The 15,555-nt window shown below is 29.4% G+C and overlaps 1 protein-coding gene across 1 annotated transcript; it reads right to left on the bottom strand.

Moving 5' to 3' along the window:
* Positions 1 to 5,685: 5,685 nt before the first annotated feature.
* Positions 5,686 to 11,048, bottom strand: LOC120279340 (spermidine synthase 2-like). Its single transcript, XM_039286267.1, has 9 exons — positions 10,738 to 11,048; positions 9,248 to 9,324; positions 9,010 to 9,132; positions 7,936 to 8,040; positions 7,437 to 7,509; positions 6,885 to 6,956; positions 6,603 to 6,798; positions 6,380 to 6,509; positions 5,686 to 6,127 (listed from the first exon to the last, which is right to left on the bottom strand). Exons 1-9 carry the CDS (start codon positions 10,892 to 10,894, stop codon positions 6,062 to 6,064), a joined length of 999 nt encoding a protein of 332 aa, XP_039142201.1. The 5' UTR covers positions 10,895 to 11,048; the 3' UTR covers positions 5,686 to 6,061.
* Positions 11,049 to 15,555: the final 4,507 nt, after the last annotated feature.

Below are 15,555 nucleotides of genomic sequence, written 5' to 3'. Positions count from 1 at the left end.
TATAGATAATCAAATAAGCGATGATTTACTTCATTATGAAATATACACACGAAGATGGAGGAATTAAAAATCAATCTATATTTTTAAAAAATTTTATAGATTCATAATGATATCGTTAACCTCTAGTAGTAATGATCGATCTTGTCTGGTAATATTAAAACAATGTGAAAATATGGTCTATTCTTAATCTCCACTTAAATGTGACTGCAACATGTCTGGCAGCAATAGTGAGCTTTGTTGAACTGATCATATAATAATATATAAATAAATAGAAATATTTTATAAGTATTTACACAGCATGCAAGTAATTTTCTCTTAAATTATTTGTTTTGAGTTATATTTTACCTCAAGAGGATGCATGCATAGTTATTATCTGTTTAAAATAAGTCACCTAATATTTTTTAATCAACCCGATAACATTATAATAATAATATATATATATATATAATTTGATTAGATAAAATTAAATAAACAAAAGATGAAAAACAATTGACACAACCATAAGTCAAGTTGGAAATGTAGCCTGGTTGGTTGGTGCTTTTCATGGTCTTGTTATGATAATTTAATTTTTAAAAAAGTGGTATGTGGTTGCTCCTTGTGCATTGTGGGAATTGGAAGTGGCGGTGATTGGTGGTGATGGTGGTAGTGGTGCTCACTCAAGCGACTCCTGGACAAATGGGAAGAGGTTAGCATACAAAATTGGTACTTTAACATTGTTGTTTCTTGAATACTATTACCTCCACCACTTGGATTAACAGGATTTCTGGAACCCTAATTTGTTGTCATTTTTTAGTGGGAACTATAATGTCGATGTTATCGGGTTCGGGCCGGGTCAGGGTCATGCTCAAGTTTAGGTTTTCTATCGATTTTGATTAGGTTTAATTTGTCAGGATATAATTTTACTTGAAAATTTTGATTAATAAGGTTGTATAATTATATTTTTTTTATTGTTTTTTAAGAATTATTAAGTATGTGATATTGATTATGAAGAAACTAAGACTTAGGCCGAGCCCGAAAGCCCGGTTTTTCGGCAACAGTAAGTGGGAAAATTAGATCTTGATAGTAATTGATGTCATTGTTTACTTTTTATTTTTATTATTTTAATTGAACGTGTAAATTATAGTGGATGCCTTCATGCACGCCTGTTATATACACTGAAAAGTAACAAACCCTACCGCTTTGATGAGTAGGCCATATTCACTTCAGAGTTAGTGGAAGGAAATGAGTTGACGTTAATACATTAGTTGTTTCGTCACAGTAATACTTTTATTCAAAAGTGCTTTGACTTTTTTTTTGTTTGTTGCGTGAGTCATCCGAATATTAGGTCGGAATTGAATTAGGGTTATGTAAATTATTGGGTAGATGATAGTTGCAAAGAGTCGAATTTTATGTGATATAATACTACATAAATAATATAGATATATTATAAAAATAATGTATTAGAGCATTTTGTTAGAATTAATTGTAAAAATAATAATAGTATTAGTAGTCATCCGAGATTCTGAGGGCGGCCAGGATTTCTTGTGTGAGGGTTCTGGGTTGCTAATATATATAAATGCCAAAGTATATTTAGTAGACCTCCATCATTCCAAATGCAACAATACTATATAAATAGTGTATAAATATTATAAAAAATAATTTTGGTAATAAATTTGTTCATTGGTCGTATCGGAGGGCTTAGTAATACATCACCACTCTAGAAGTTATAAAAGCACCAAATTGTCGTTTTGAGTTATAGTCGTAGATATGTCATCTGCGACGTATTTAATAATTGCTCGTGGTTTATGTAATAATTTATTTTATATGATAAATTTTTAGAAGATCATTCCCTGACAACCATCGAATGTCATTACTTCATTGGTTTTTCACTAACATGTAAAATAAAATAATAAAAAAAATTGAAGAATGACTTCTTTACTATTTACTTTTTGCGAAGCCGTACTTTCATAGACGTTATTGAATTCCAGGCACTTTCAAGGAAATAAATGGCCCTAAGCTTCTTATCTGTTTCCCTTATTAATTCTTATACTTTTGTTTCCAGAATATTCTTTGATAATATATATATATATATATTAGTCCCACTTCATGCATTCAGTACTGTTAAAGAAACATTGAACACATATATAAACCCTTCTCTCTCTCTATATATGAGAAATGATAATTTAAGGACATCTTTAGATCACAGCCATTAAAATCACTATCTAACGATTATTTATCGTATAACACTGCGCATACAATTCACTTTTACGACACGTACAGAGACGTATTTTCGAATGTCTATAACGACTATCGTAGGCATTACGGATTATTATCGGCGAGTCACGTCAGACTAGATCTGACTCTGAGGACATTCAATTCAATGGGTCCTCTATATATATATATATTATACATGACTACTCATGAGTCTGTTGTTTTTGGAGTTCTTTTTCTCTTTAAATAAAAGTTATTTAAAAAAAATAGTTTGATTTTTGATTAAAAAAATTTAGATATTTTTTATTATAAGCCTAATATGTTTGGTTGGTAGGATATTTTTAAAATTTATATAAAGTTTATGAGGCTGTTTTGTTAGAATAATATATTATAATTTTTTTTTAAAATTTTGAATTATATATATAATAATATTGAATTTTGAATCAAGTATTGTAAATAAAATTTTGCATGTCCAAATGTAATTTGTTGAATAAAAATGATTTAGTAATATTACATGAAATATAGATTTATGCAAATGTATTCAACATCATATAATTTGGAATATTTTCATCAAATAAAGAGTTGCCAAATAACTTTATCAAATGTTTCTATTTAATTGAGAAAGTCACAAAATTGGACTAAAAGTTGTTTGAATATAAAAGAAGCAGACATGGAACTGGATCTAGTTCTTATCTCTTTAATTTTGTTTTTTCTTTTTGTATATATATATATATATATATATTTCCAGGAGTGTGGGTGCTCTTCTGACTGGAATTCCATTCACTGCTTTATATATATATATATATATTAATATTGTTATATATATATATCATCAAGTTGTTTCTCAAGAGGTGGTTTTTAAGTATTTATTTATTTAAATTTAAAATTATATTCAACTTTATTTGATGCTTATTACTTATTACTCCTTTTGTTTCATGTTAACTGTGAGACTTGCATAAATATTAAGATTATCATTTACTCCTATTGTACACAATTTTTTTTTTAAATGAGAAGAAGGGTAATATATATAATGCTTATAGAACTTATAAAAACAATAAATAAATTAAAAAAAATAAATGTGATAATTAATATAAAACAGAGAGAGTATATTGTATATTTACTTAGACATACTATGTGATATGGGTAAAATCTAATATATATATATATATATATGCAATTCTTTATCCGGACACTTTTAAATTTCAAATTTAAAAACATCCTTAAAATAGTCGGTATATCATCATTTAACAGCTGCTATTTGATGTTTCTCACTTCTTTTGAAATTATTTTTTTTTTAACAATGAAAAGGGCATGCATATGATTATATGAGAGTAAAACGTCTCCACATCATTAGATTTTGATCTAACAACTATTATATAAATGTCTTTAGATTTTAAATTTAAGGACTAGCAAGTGTGTGTATATATATAGATATAGAAATATAGATAAACCACAAATTTGGTTATTCTACGTTAATGAAGATTTTGAATGTTTTTAAAGTATAAAAATTAAAGTGAACAATAAAAGGAAAATATATAGATCATTGAGGTATTTGAGTTTTAAATTATTAAAGTGGTTTAAATATCATCCTACCCTACTATTTGTAATTTATTTTAATAAAAAAAATGAAAAGTCATAATAATGACAATTATATATAAATAAATCTAAAAATGAGAGAGGGAGTGAAAGAAAATAAAGCTAAAATAATGATAAAGTATAATTTTAGGTTGTGGCTGGTTTTGGGGATAAATTTTTTACTAAATCATTAAAATCTAACTCATTTTCATTTTAATCACCGAATTTTAATTTATATCAATTTAGTAACTCAACTTTAATTTAATTTCACTAGACAATAAGTTAAGGATTTCAACCCCCAACTGATTAATGGTTGTTTGAAAATCCGAATCAGTCCTCCCCATAACACATTATTAAGTTTATTTGAATGATCATGTCATTGAAAAAGAGCCACATCATTCATTTGGGAGTGAAATCCCTTGATTTACTACCCCGTAAAATTAAATTAAAATTGAATGATCAAATTAATACAAATTGAAGCTCGATGATTAAAGTAAAAATGAGCTAAATTTTAGTGACCTACTAAAAAATTTACCCCTAATTTTAGCAAAAATTTGAAGTGAAAAAAGCCATATAAATAAAATATGATGCATTCAAAATAATACTATTCATAATTAGGTTATTTTTATTTTGTTTTCAATTTAAACATTTTTACTTAATGTTGAGAGTTTTTTCCGATTTAAAAATAATATCATGCAAATAAATTATGACAGTAAAGTGTTTTTTAAATAATATAAACATATTCATGTGTTTTCATATAGAGTAATGATATTTTTACCGAATAGATTTCCTGAATGACGTGGATATTAAGTTGGCATCCATGTCAGCATCCATGTCATTCTTTCTTTATTTTTTTTAAAAGAAGATTTTAATTTCTCTTTATTATCTAAATCTTAAATTTAAACATTTAATCGTAAAAGATATACATGTAAATGATAAACCGAAAACCCCTCCCTAAACCATAAACTAGAAATCACAAACCCCCGCATAGGATTAATGGTCTAGGGTTTAGGGTTTAGTATTTATTATTTAGGGTTTAAAATTTTAGATTTTTAGTTTATAGATTTTGTAGTATTTGGGTTTATGATTTTAGATATAGTTTTATAATTTTTTTTTAATTTAAAGTATTTAAGAATTTTTAAAGTTCAAATTTGAAGTTTATATAAAAAAAATAATGACGTGGATGAGGATGTGGATGACAAGTTAGGCATCCACGTCATTCGGGAAACCTATTCTGTAAATCTATTCGATAAAAATAGTATCGTTCTTCCATATATTATATATATATATATATATATGTTTAGTTAAATTATTAAATGGGCTAAGTACACTAGCCCATCACAAAATAATCAAGCTACATTATTTAGAATCTCTAATATTTCTACATCAGAGTCAAATATCTTATTTTTTATTTTTTATTGGTTGATTATTGTGACATTGAGATTTGATCAGATAATTATAATTATATATATCTATATATATAACTCTTATTCTCTCCAAAACATATTTCCATAAAAATCAATTAATTAATTAATTAGGAAAAATTATTAAAAAAAACTTAAAATAAATTCAAAACAGAACTAAGCTCAAAATCATCACCCAAACAAAGAACATATACTCAAAACTAAAAACTTAAAAACTTAAAAATAAATACATATATACATAACAAAATCTCACATACCAAAAAAATTTAATTATTTCACAAAATTATATAAAAATTTAGTTATTTTTCCAAAATTACCCATAATAAAAATTAAATAGTGTTGAAATAATTTAAAAAATAATAATAAATATTTTTTTATGTTAACAAATAACAGATAAAAAAAATATGAATTTATTACAGATAATAAAAATAAAAAAGAGGAAGTAAATAATAATAACAACACCACCATTTTGATATGGAAACCACAAAAGGATGAGTTATTAGTTACTACAATGCCATTGAGAACTCTTGCAAAATCTATGGCCTCAACATCCCAACAAAAAACAGGCAACATCATCATCATCATATGCTCACAATCACCAATTTATATGTCTCAAAGTGAGTGTACAAAACACAAGACTTTTGATGAACAGAGGATGATTAAAGCAAAAAAACTACTGTAATAAGAGAATCCAACCCAAATTGCGTCGAGCGCAAGCAACGGTTGTGAAATGAGAGTATTAAGGCTATATATAACCTTACGAAAGGGATGCGATATCGATTTGAAAGACAATGAGCTTGTCTTTCCTCCATCTGGCGCGATGCGCCATCATTTTGCTTGATAGAAATCAAAGGAATGAAATTTCGGGAAGTTTAGCCGGTTTCTGAGTTGATGATCCTCTTTGCAAATGATGGAAGACAAAATGCAGCAGAGTGAATCTGCAGAAAAAAAAAAAAGAGAGAACATGTGAGTAAAACTATATATTCGTTTCGCCTGCTGAATTTTAAGCATGTTCATTGTAGTTCTTGATTTAAGAGGACGAGTAAACGAATAATCCCTCAACTATGGGAAAAAATAAATGAGAGAGTGGTTTTAGTCCAAATTCAAAAATATTTATAATCTTTGCAGCATAACGAACATTTTTTGGTTTTAGGACCGAAACAAAGGTGAAACAATCTAAGGAAAGATACCTCTGGGTTGTAAAATTTCAGAGGTCCTTTGGCTTTATTGAAACTGTCATTCTCATCGATTTGGTTCACCGGGTGCATAAAATCAACGGCCGGGCCCTTGGTGGAGCAAAGCATGAAACCGATAACCCCACTGCATTAGCCGAACAATGGGTGTTAGCAGATGTATTATCGAGTAATCTGATGTGGATAAACAAATTGACCAAAAATGAGGTGTGAAATTTGCCTTGGGTATGTGGGAACTGTGGTCCATGCATAATTAACTGAGCCTTTGAAAATTTGACGGCAGACGGAAACAATATCTTCGATGATGTGCATATGCAACCAGATGCTCTCTGCTTGGGTGCACACGACACCTCCGGGACGAAGAGCTCTTGCTACTGATTCAAAAAATGGCTTCTCAAAAAGCTCCTGCGCTGGACCTGAATTTCAATAGGAATTAAATTAAAAAAAGACGCCAGAATAAAGTGGGAGATAACATTGCCAGTAAGATGTCGTTCGTCAGTACCAATAGGGTCGGATGAATCAACAATGACTGCATCGTATGTACCTTCAGGAACATTCTTCAAGAATGCAACACCTGTGAGGTAAGGAATTGAGTAAAAGGGTATGAAATATGCATATGAAAAATAAAATTACTCCAATGCAAATGGCTAACAAGAAAACAGATTAGTGTCTTAAATCATTGATGGAAGATCAAACAATTCGATCAACAAAGGGATAGAAAAGATAGAGGTATAGATTATAGAAGTGGGAACATTTTGCTATGATATGTAATATGGAACACAAGCTGTTTCAGTTGAGGATGTATAGGGAGGGAACATGACAAGGTATTTAGTACTGTTGAGGAGGTGATTTTGATGATTGCGATGTCAAACCTACATCCTTCTATGTTAAACTCTAAAACACAAGCTCAGAATCTCAGACTAATCAATTTCATATCATAATGCTCTCTTACTGATAGAAAGTATATAATGCTGTCCCAGTGAACTGATACCAACAATCCCTCAACCAGATTTATATGCACTAAGAAACAGATATATTTGTAAAACCTTCTCACCATCACCAATATGTAGAGACACTCGAGGATCCTCAAAACCAATAGCCAGCTTGGGGAAGAACTTCTTAGAAACCTGAAAGGAGAAAGAAAGCAAATGATTGAGCGTGTCCAAACACGAGAGGAACATAAAAGTGCAAATCAAAATCTAAGTTATTGTGCAAAAACCAAATTAAAAAAAAAAATGGCAGGGCAGAATGATAGAGCTAGTATTGCAAAACATAGCAAGCATCACGGACAAACTTAAGATGAAAATTTTCAAACTAAGAAATGGAATCGGAAGATAACCCAAGACCGGACAAATGAGTGCAGGTGCATAGCAGGGCTTTATAATCGAAATCGCAAATTAAGCATTAAAAATCAACTCTGTAACAATAGTGATATTATGAAGGGAGGAATGAAGAATCTACGATAGAAATCTCCAAAGAAGTAAACATTTAGTTCATTACTGAAATTTTGAGTAGTAACCAAGGTAAAGTTTAGGCAGGTACTATTTACTTACATCCACAACCATTGCATCTATTTCACATATATCAATAACCTCCACAGAAGAATAACGCGATACTTCACGCAAAACACCACCATCACCTCCACCAATGACCAATACCTGAGAAAAAACCCAAACCATTTAAAAAAATGGCAAATATAAAAATTCCTGAAGCAAGCAAATACTTGCACAAAAGAGCTTACTGCTATTCACATATTACTTCTTAGGTCAATTCAAACAAGTGCAATAGAACAACTGCAAGTAGGCTAAATTCTTCAACTATAACTTTTACTAAAATTTCATGTTCAATGTGCAGCTGAACAGAAAAAGTATTTGACCTTTGCCTAAATATTATAACAAGTTCTCTTAGAATTATCCTCAAGGTAGCTTTCTGTTCAATACAAGGAGTACTTTCCATATGGTCATTCCCCTAGAATCACTAGTGTAGTTGAGTGGCCAACTTTTAGAAGTGATATTGAAACTCAAGAAGTAGTTCATGATGCCAAACTCAATTTATACACAACAGAAAAATACGTATCAAAGCACAATTTATTAGAGTTCAGTTATTTGCAGTTTGTAGTTTATCAATAGTGAGGTTATCAAAATTGAATTTTGCATGTCTACAGCAAGGCACCTTCACCATTAATTGTATAAGGTCCACAAACCTGCTTTAAAGAATACAGCTCTGGTGCATCAACCTGATTGTGAGATCTATCACCTTGCACCAACATTGTGAATTCTAGATGATAATTAAGCAAAACCAGAATGACTTCAACTAGCCATTGGTGATCCAAGACTAAGCATATGATTAACTAGTGTGAAGCACTCAAATGAGTCAAATCAAAAGCAAACTTTGAAGAATTCCTACTTCTACATTAAATCATGAAGCACAAGATAAAGAAAAGATGGATGTGGCACAAGCCTCACACTCCAATGTTAAACAATACACAACTCCTTCCATAATGAAAGCAAAAAAATATGGTATAAATAATCCACAAGTGAAAACAGACCATAAATTTTGTTTCAACTATCTTCTTCATTTCAACAAATACCATTAATTTTTGGTTCCTCATGGAGTTGTAAAGCTACCTTTTTCGGGCTTGGAATAGAACAAAGCGGAAGGTGTGTGATCATCTCCTGGTACGCACATTCATCCCTCTCAGTAACTTGAATCACGCCATCCAAGACAAGAACCTTTCCATAAGTGGATGACTGAGAAATGGTAAAACAAAATATTATTCTCACAATCACATCTTCAAGGAAATTGCAAAACAGAACCAGAACCAATGACAAAAGAAACTATATAAAACTCGCAAAGATTAAGTACCTGGAACACCATTACATTTTGATACAGTGATTTTCCCTGAAAAAGTATCTGTTCCACCTTTAAAGAGTGAGCCTCCCCTGTACCATCAAAAGAAATGCCTTTAGCATCCGCTTTAGACTGTTCAGTGCTTGGTAGTCATAACCCATGATAAGAGGGTTGGAAATATAGAAATCAATTAAATCATTATCTTAATTAAAATGCTTCATGAAACATAATAATAATAATAATAATAATAATAATAATAATAATAATATCCCCTGGCTGCAATCTTTCGATCCACATGGTGGATGTAAATCTCGAGAACAATCAGATAAGGATAAAACAAAAACCATTACATAAAATAAATGAGCCAAAAGAATATTGGCACATGTAAACAACAGGACAAAAATAAGCACAGCAGCATTGAGCAAACAAGTGGAGCCTGATATTCTAGTGGCTCACGATTGATCAAATGGTTCAAATAACAGCTCATTTATTGCACAGTCCGTAAATTTTATGAGTTTAAATTTCGGGCAGGGTTTCAATATATATATATATATGTGGGAAAAGAAGAAATCCACTCAATTACCGTTTTATATAATCAACATTAACAGAAGAAAAAAATCCATATCGGATGTTAATGATTTTAACAACAGCAGCAGCAAAAAATTGCGTTCCAGAGAAATTAAAGAGTCAACATTAAAAAAAATAAAACGCCATATATGCAAGGCAGGTTCCCAAAATCCAATTTTTCCCATAAATACTAGGTGAAAGAAAAGATGGAAGTTCATAATTGGTTAAAACAAATCACTTCGGTTTTGAACTGGATCAAAATGTTGACTCTGGTCTTGTCATCACAAATAGCTAATGGGATGGCAGAGTGACTGTCTCAGGGATTATTTTAGTTTCTAATTTAAGTAAAATGTACCAGAAGGACAAAAACAGACATATATTTGTGGTTGATGAACCATACTAAAATATTTGTGTCACTCAGTAACAAAGGGAACGCATTTGGGTATAATTCAGGACTAATTGTGCACTAAAACCAAAAATATAAAACAAAATAGACACAAAGGGGAAAAATCAAAACCAGTTTGCAAACAGAGCACCGCAAAAATCAAACCAAAGCCACCAAACTTCATGACTTCAGAATTGAACCAGGATCAAATGTAAGATAGAGTGAAAGAAACAGAACAAGAACAGGAACAAGAAACACAATTTCTTTCCTTGTTATTCGGATTAATCAAGAAACTATATAACGCATAAACAAATAAGACACGGAACCCAAAAATAAAATAAAATAAAAAACCAACCACAAAATCATCTTTTTCTTTCTCCACTCCATCCATTCCTCTTCTTCTCCTCCCAAGAACCAAAAAAACGAAAAAAAGCAACTTCCTTTCTCGTCTTCCACTCTTCTCCACCACATCCCCTCAATTCAAACACTCAAAACACAACCCCAAAAGAACGAAAAAGAAAGAGACAAGCAAACAAAAACAAAGACCATATACCTGGCCACATAGGGCTCATCTCAGAAAACCATCCAGGAATCACAGTCGAGATGCAATCCATAGTCTTCCCATCCTCCACAATCGACGAAACCCCTCCAGCTCCATTATCTTCCGTTCCATCCTCCCTGAGCCTCTTCGCCACCGCCTCCGCCTCCATCTCTGCTTCTCCTCTCTCTTCTCCGCTTCAGTGCTGTTGAGCAGAGCTCTGAGGCCTTGCTCCCCTTCTTATTCAGAGCTTGGATTCCTCTCTCTCTCTCTCTCTCTCTCTCTCTCTCTCGCTTTGTGAGCTGGGGGAGAATGATAGGATTCTCAATTAGGGTTTTTTCTCTCTCTCTCTCTCTTTTTTTTGGATTTTTTAAATAATTTTTTAAATTTGTTTGTTTGTTTATTTATTTAATTAATTAATTAATTAATTATTATGCGTTACTTTTGACTAATCTTGGAATCTGTTCCCATTTGGAAAACGGTTCTTGGGAAACGGGACTGTTAACGGAATCGCGTTTCCCTACCAAAAGTTATCATTATGTTTTTGTTTTTGCATACATACCCTTGAATGTTGGAGTAATTACATGTGTATATATATATAATATAAAAATAGTTAAATTAAAATTTTATATAAATTTTTAAATTAGTACTTCTGAAAAAATTATTTTTGTTTTAATTTAAATATATTAGCTTAAAATTAAGCTTATTTAATTAATTATATTTAAGTATATACATGTATTAAAATATACTGACTCAAATTTTTTTTTTCATATTTATTTTAATAAATTAAAAAGGCTAGTTAAAATTAATTGATAATATAAAATTTATCTAAAATTATATTAACTTTCTCAATATATCCTTGATTGTAAATCCATTAAATTCTTGAACTTTTTTAGCTGCTTTAATTGCACTCTTTCTAATTATATTAACTTTTTTAGCTGCTTTAACATGTCTCAAAAAAAATTCCATTTTGTGCAATATCAATCATGTTTATAAAGTTGAAAACAATTAGAAAATTGTTTCGCATATTCAAAGAAAATTGATTTTTATTTGAATATGCGAAACAATTAGAAATGAAAATCAATTTTCTTTAAATATGCGAAACAATTTTCCAATTGTTTTCAACTTTATAAACATGATTGATATTGATTAATAAATTCATATTATTGATTTATTTATTTGGCAAAAAAACATTTTAAATAAAATTAGAAAAGTTGTTTCCAGTATTGAAAAATATGAAAAAAAAATTATTCAAAAATATAGTTAATTATGATTTATTGTTTTATAAATCAAATAAAAATTGTAGTCAAACATGATTTATTGGAAGTTATAAAAATATATTAAATATAAAGAATAAATTTAGAAAAAAAAATTATTTAATATTTCATAAGTTTTTTAAATATATATGTAAAAAAAATCAAAAGAAAGCTTTTATAATTGAACATGTAAAAAGGAGAGTATAAATTAGTATTTATGATAATAATAATAATAATAATATACATATATAATTTTTTTTGGATGAGTAAGAAAATGATCCTCTGATTCTTTTAATTCTATAAAAAAATTTCAAATCTTTAAAAATATCTATGATTTTTAAAATTTTATTTATAAATATAAATTAAATTATAATTATAAAAATAAATTTATTTTACTATTTATGCTGGTAGGAGTATTTTTAATATTCTATTAAATTATTAAAAATATAAAATAAAATAAATGGAAAAAAAATAAAAACAAAAATTTTAAAATAAATATAAAAGTTGAAGTAACTATTTGATTTTGTGTTCTCTAAAAATCTAAAATCATTGTAAATGTATAGTAATTTTTTTATTTTTAAAGTTATATAACAAAAAGAATTTATTTTTAAAAGATTACTGAGACTAAAGTCACCGTAATTAGTATATTTTCATATTTATTTAGTTTTTGATTTTTTTTTTTTATGCAGGAGGAGTTTAATGCATATTTATAAAACAAGTAAATAAATAAATAAATTTTTTTATTAAAAACTACAAAAAAGTTAAAATAGAAACAAAAATGATAATAATCAAATAATTGGTGGCATTAGGCATCTTTTGTGGAAAGTCAAAAGTGCATGTGGCAAGTAAGAAAGAGAGGAAGTTTAGAAAGCAAGCAAAAAAAAAAAGATGGCAAAGTGTACATGTGTTTTTCTTTATTTTTGACTCTTTTCTTGGCTTTCACTGTTTATGATGAGACATAAAGTTGGTCAGCCATGTGTCCCCCCACAAACAAAATTTTTTTCTTCTATTTTTTAAGCTTTTTATTTTATTTATTTAATCATTGGGATTTCAATCAATCACTGTTTTTATTTTTTACTTTTTAGTATACAAACTCATTATTGATGCATCATTGCTTCAATGTTACTTGTTGTGTTAATTATTGTTTTTAATACAGGGCAAACATCAACTATTTATCCAGTGGAAGTTAGTTTTAAAGTTTGTTTGGATTTGCAAGAGCTTAAAAAAGTGTTTTTTTATAAGTATTTTTGGACTTAAAAAATATTTATACCAATTTTTTTTTACATAAGAAGTTGATAAAAAGTTGAAAATATATATTTTTGCATAAAAGTTAACCATGTCGCACTCTGAAGAGCTTGTTAAATTACTAAATTACTTTTATCAAATAAAAAAATGATTATATTTTCATGCTTTTTGTTTCCCCAAGCAGAAGCATAATAAATAATAATAATAATAATTGTAATTATAATTATTATCATAATATATTAAGTTATTATCATTATTAATAACAATACATAATAATAACTCAATGAATGCTTATTTTAACAATTTACTACTTTTAAAAATTCTTTTAAAAATTCACATCCAAACAACTTCACACCTTCAGTCTAACTTTGTGAAGTATCTACCCTGATCAAACAAGTCAGCAATAGGGGGAAGAGCTTCCCTCGTTCCGATCATATGATTCTAGGTAGGCGAGTAAGGTAAGGCACCAACGCCGGGTATTAGGCAAGCGAAGCTGCGAGTTCTTATTTGATTTGAGCTCAGGGAGAGATGAGATGAAAAAAAAGAATTTTTTTCAATAGATGTATCTGGTCTGAGACGGTACAGTACTCTACGAGAGGAATGCAGGAAATGTTTGGAACAGAGAACTTTCTCTAATACAACGCCGCATTCTCCGACTGGAGACTTTATTATTGGTATATCGATCGGTCCAGCACGGATTGAAATAGGAGCCAGTTCGCACCCTAGACCGAAATTCCACGAATGTTAAGAGCACGTGTCCGAAAAATCCCTTCGGACAAAGTGGAAACGGACGATAACTCTTCATTTACCTTGTTTTCCTACCTGCACCTCACATCTCGGCACAGTGGAACGTGTAACCCGCCTGCTGTCCAAGTCAACCACTTAATTTCCTTCAAGTTTTTTGCTTGTGAGAGCCGACCTTAGGTCTTAGACTCGTCTTAGAGATAGTGAGTGCGCGTATAAATAAAAGTATTTCTGCATTAGTTTATCTAAACAAAAAATATAGAAAAAAAACTTTTAATTTACTCTGAAAAGCAATTTTTTTCAAATGTGTTTGGGCAAATTAATTGAATTTTTTTTATGATAATCATTCAATCATGGTTTAATAGTTATTATTTACACAATAAACTAGATAAATTTAATGTTATTAATTATAAATTTGATATTATTTAGAACTGTATTTTGGTACTTGTTGCTATTAGATATAAATTTAATAATAAAAATTTTATAGTTTGTGATCAACTAAAAAAAAATGAATATTTTAATATTCATATTAAAGATTAAGTAGTGTTTAAAAAAATTTATTTAAAAAAATATATATGGGTGGGGTGGGGGGCTAATAATATATTTTTTGTCAACCATTGGATAGCCCGATCATGGGTTCAAATTTCTCCCCATACAGTTCCCTGTATTGTTTGTACACTGTTCATCCCTGATTCTTATATTATTCTTGTGTTGTATATATATTGTACATCCTGGCTCTAGTATTGTTCGGCACTGTTTATATTCATAAATAAAAAAGACTTTTGTCGTTTATTTTTATGTGTTAAAACTAAATTCAGTTTAATCATATTTTAAGTGTGAGTGTATAACATGATTTTGATTTATATATATTGATTTATATATATTGATTTAATTAATTAGTGTGAAATGTGAATCATAGTCAATAATTCATCCAATTTTTTAGATTCAATCATGCATGGTTCAAAAAATTCTTTTGTCCCTTTCTAATTTTGTGTGTCATTTTGTTAATTTTTTCAATGGTGATGTTATTCTTTCATTTTTTTTTATATTTAAAACATAATTTAAATTTTTCTGTTTTTTAAACATAGACCAATCATGTAAAGATTTATGCATAGGTGGTGAGTAGGGGTGTAAGCGAGCAGAGCTACTCGTGAGCTATTCGAGATCGGCTCGGATAATATTTGAATTCGATTCAAAATTCTGCGAGCCGAGCTCGAGCTCGAGCTACTCGAATAGTTTTACGAGTCGAGCTCGAGCCTCAAAATACCCAACTCGATAAGCTCGCGAGCCTAATCGAGCTTTCAATATAAATTAAATAAATAAATAAATATATATAATATTATAATTTTTATATCATAATTTTATATATAAGTACATTATATATATCTTATATATGAGCTTAAACGAGCTCGAGTCGAGCTTATATTTACGAGCTTTGATTCGAGCCTAGTAGAGCTAATAGGATGTCGAGCTTCACGAACCGAGCTCGAGCAGCTCGAGTAATACACAAGCCGAGCTTGAGCAAAGCAAACTAAGGCTTGAACGAGCTCGAGCCGAGCTTCGAGCTTTACTTACGAGCCGAGCTTGA

This window comes from Dioscorea cayenensis, chromosome 16 (genome assembly GCF_009730915.1).
Source record: "Dioscorea cayenensis subsp. rotundata cultivar TDr96_F1 chromosome 16, TDr96_F1_v2_PseudoChromosome.rev07_lg8_w22 25.fasta, whole genome shotgun sequence".
Taxonomy (NCBI): domain Eukaryota; kingdom Viridiplantae; phylum Streptophyta; class Magnoliopsida; order Dioscoreales; family Dioscoreaceae; genus Dioscorea; species Dioscorea cayenensis.
This window is presented reverse-complemented; position numbering and strand designations above follow the sequence as displayed.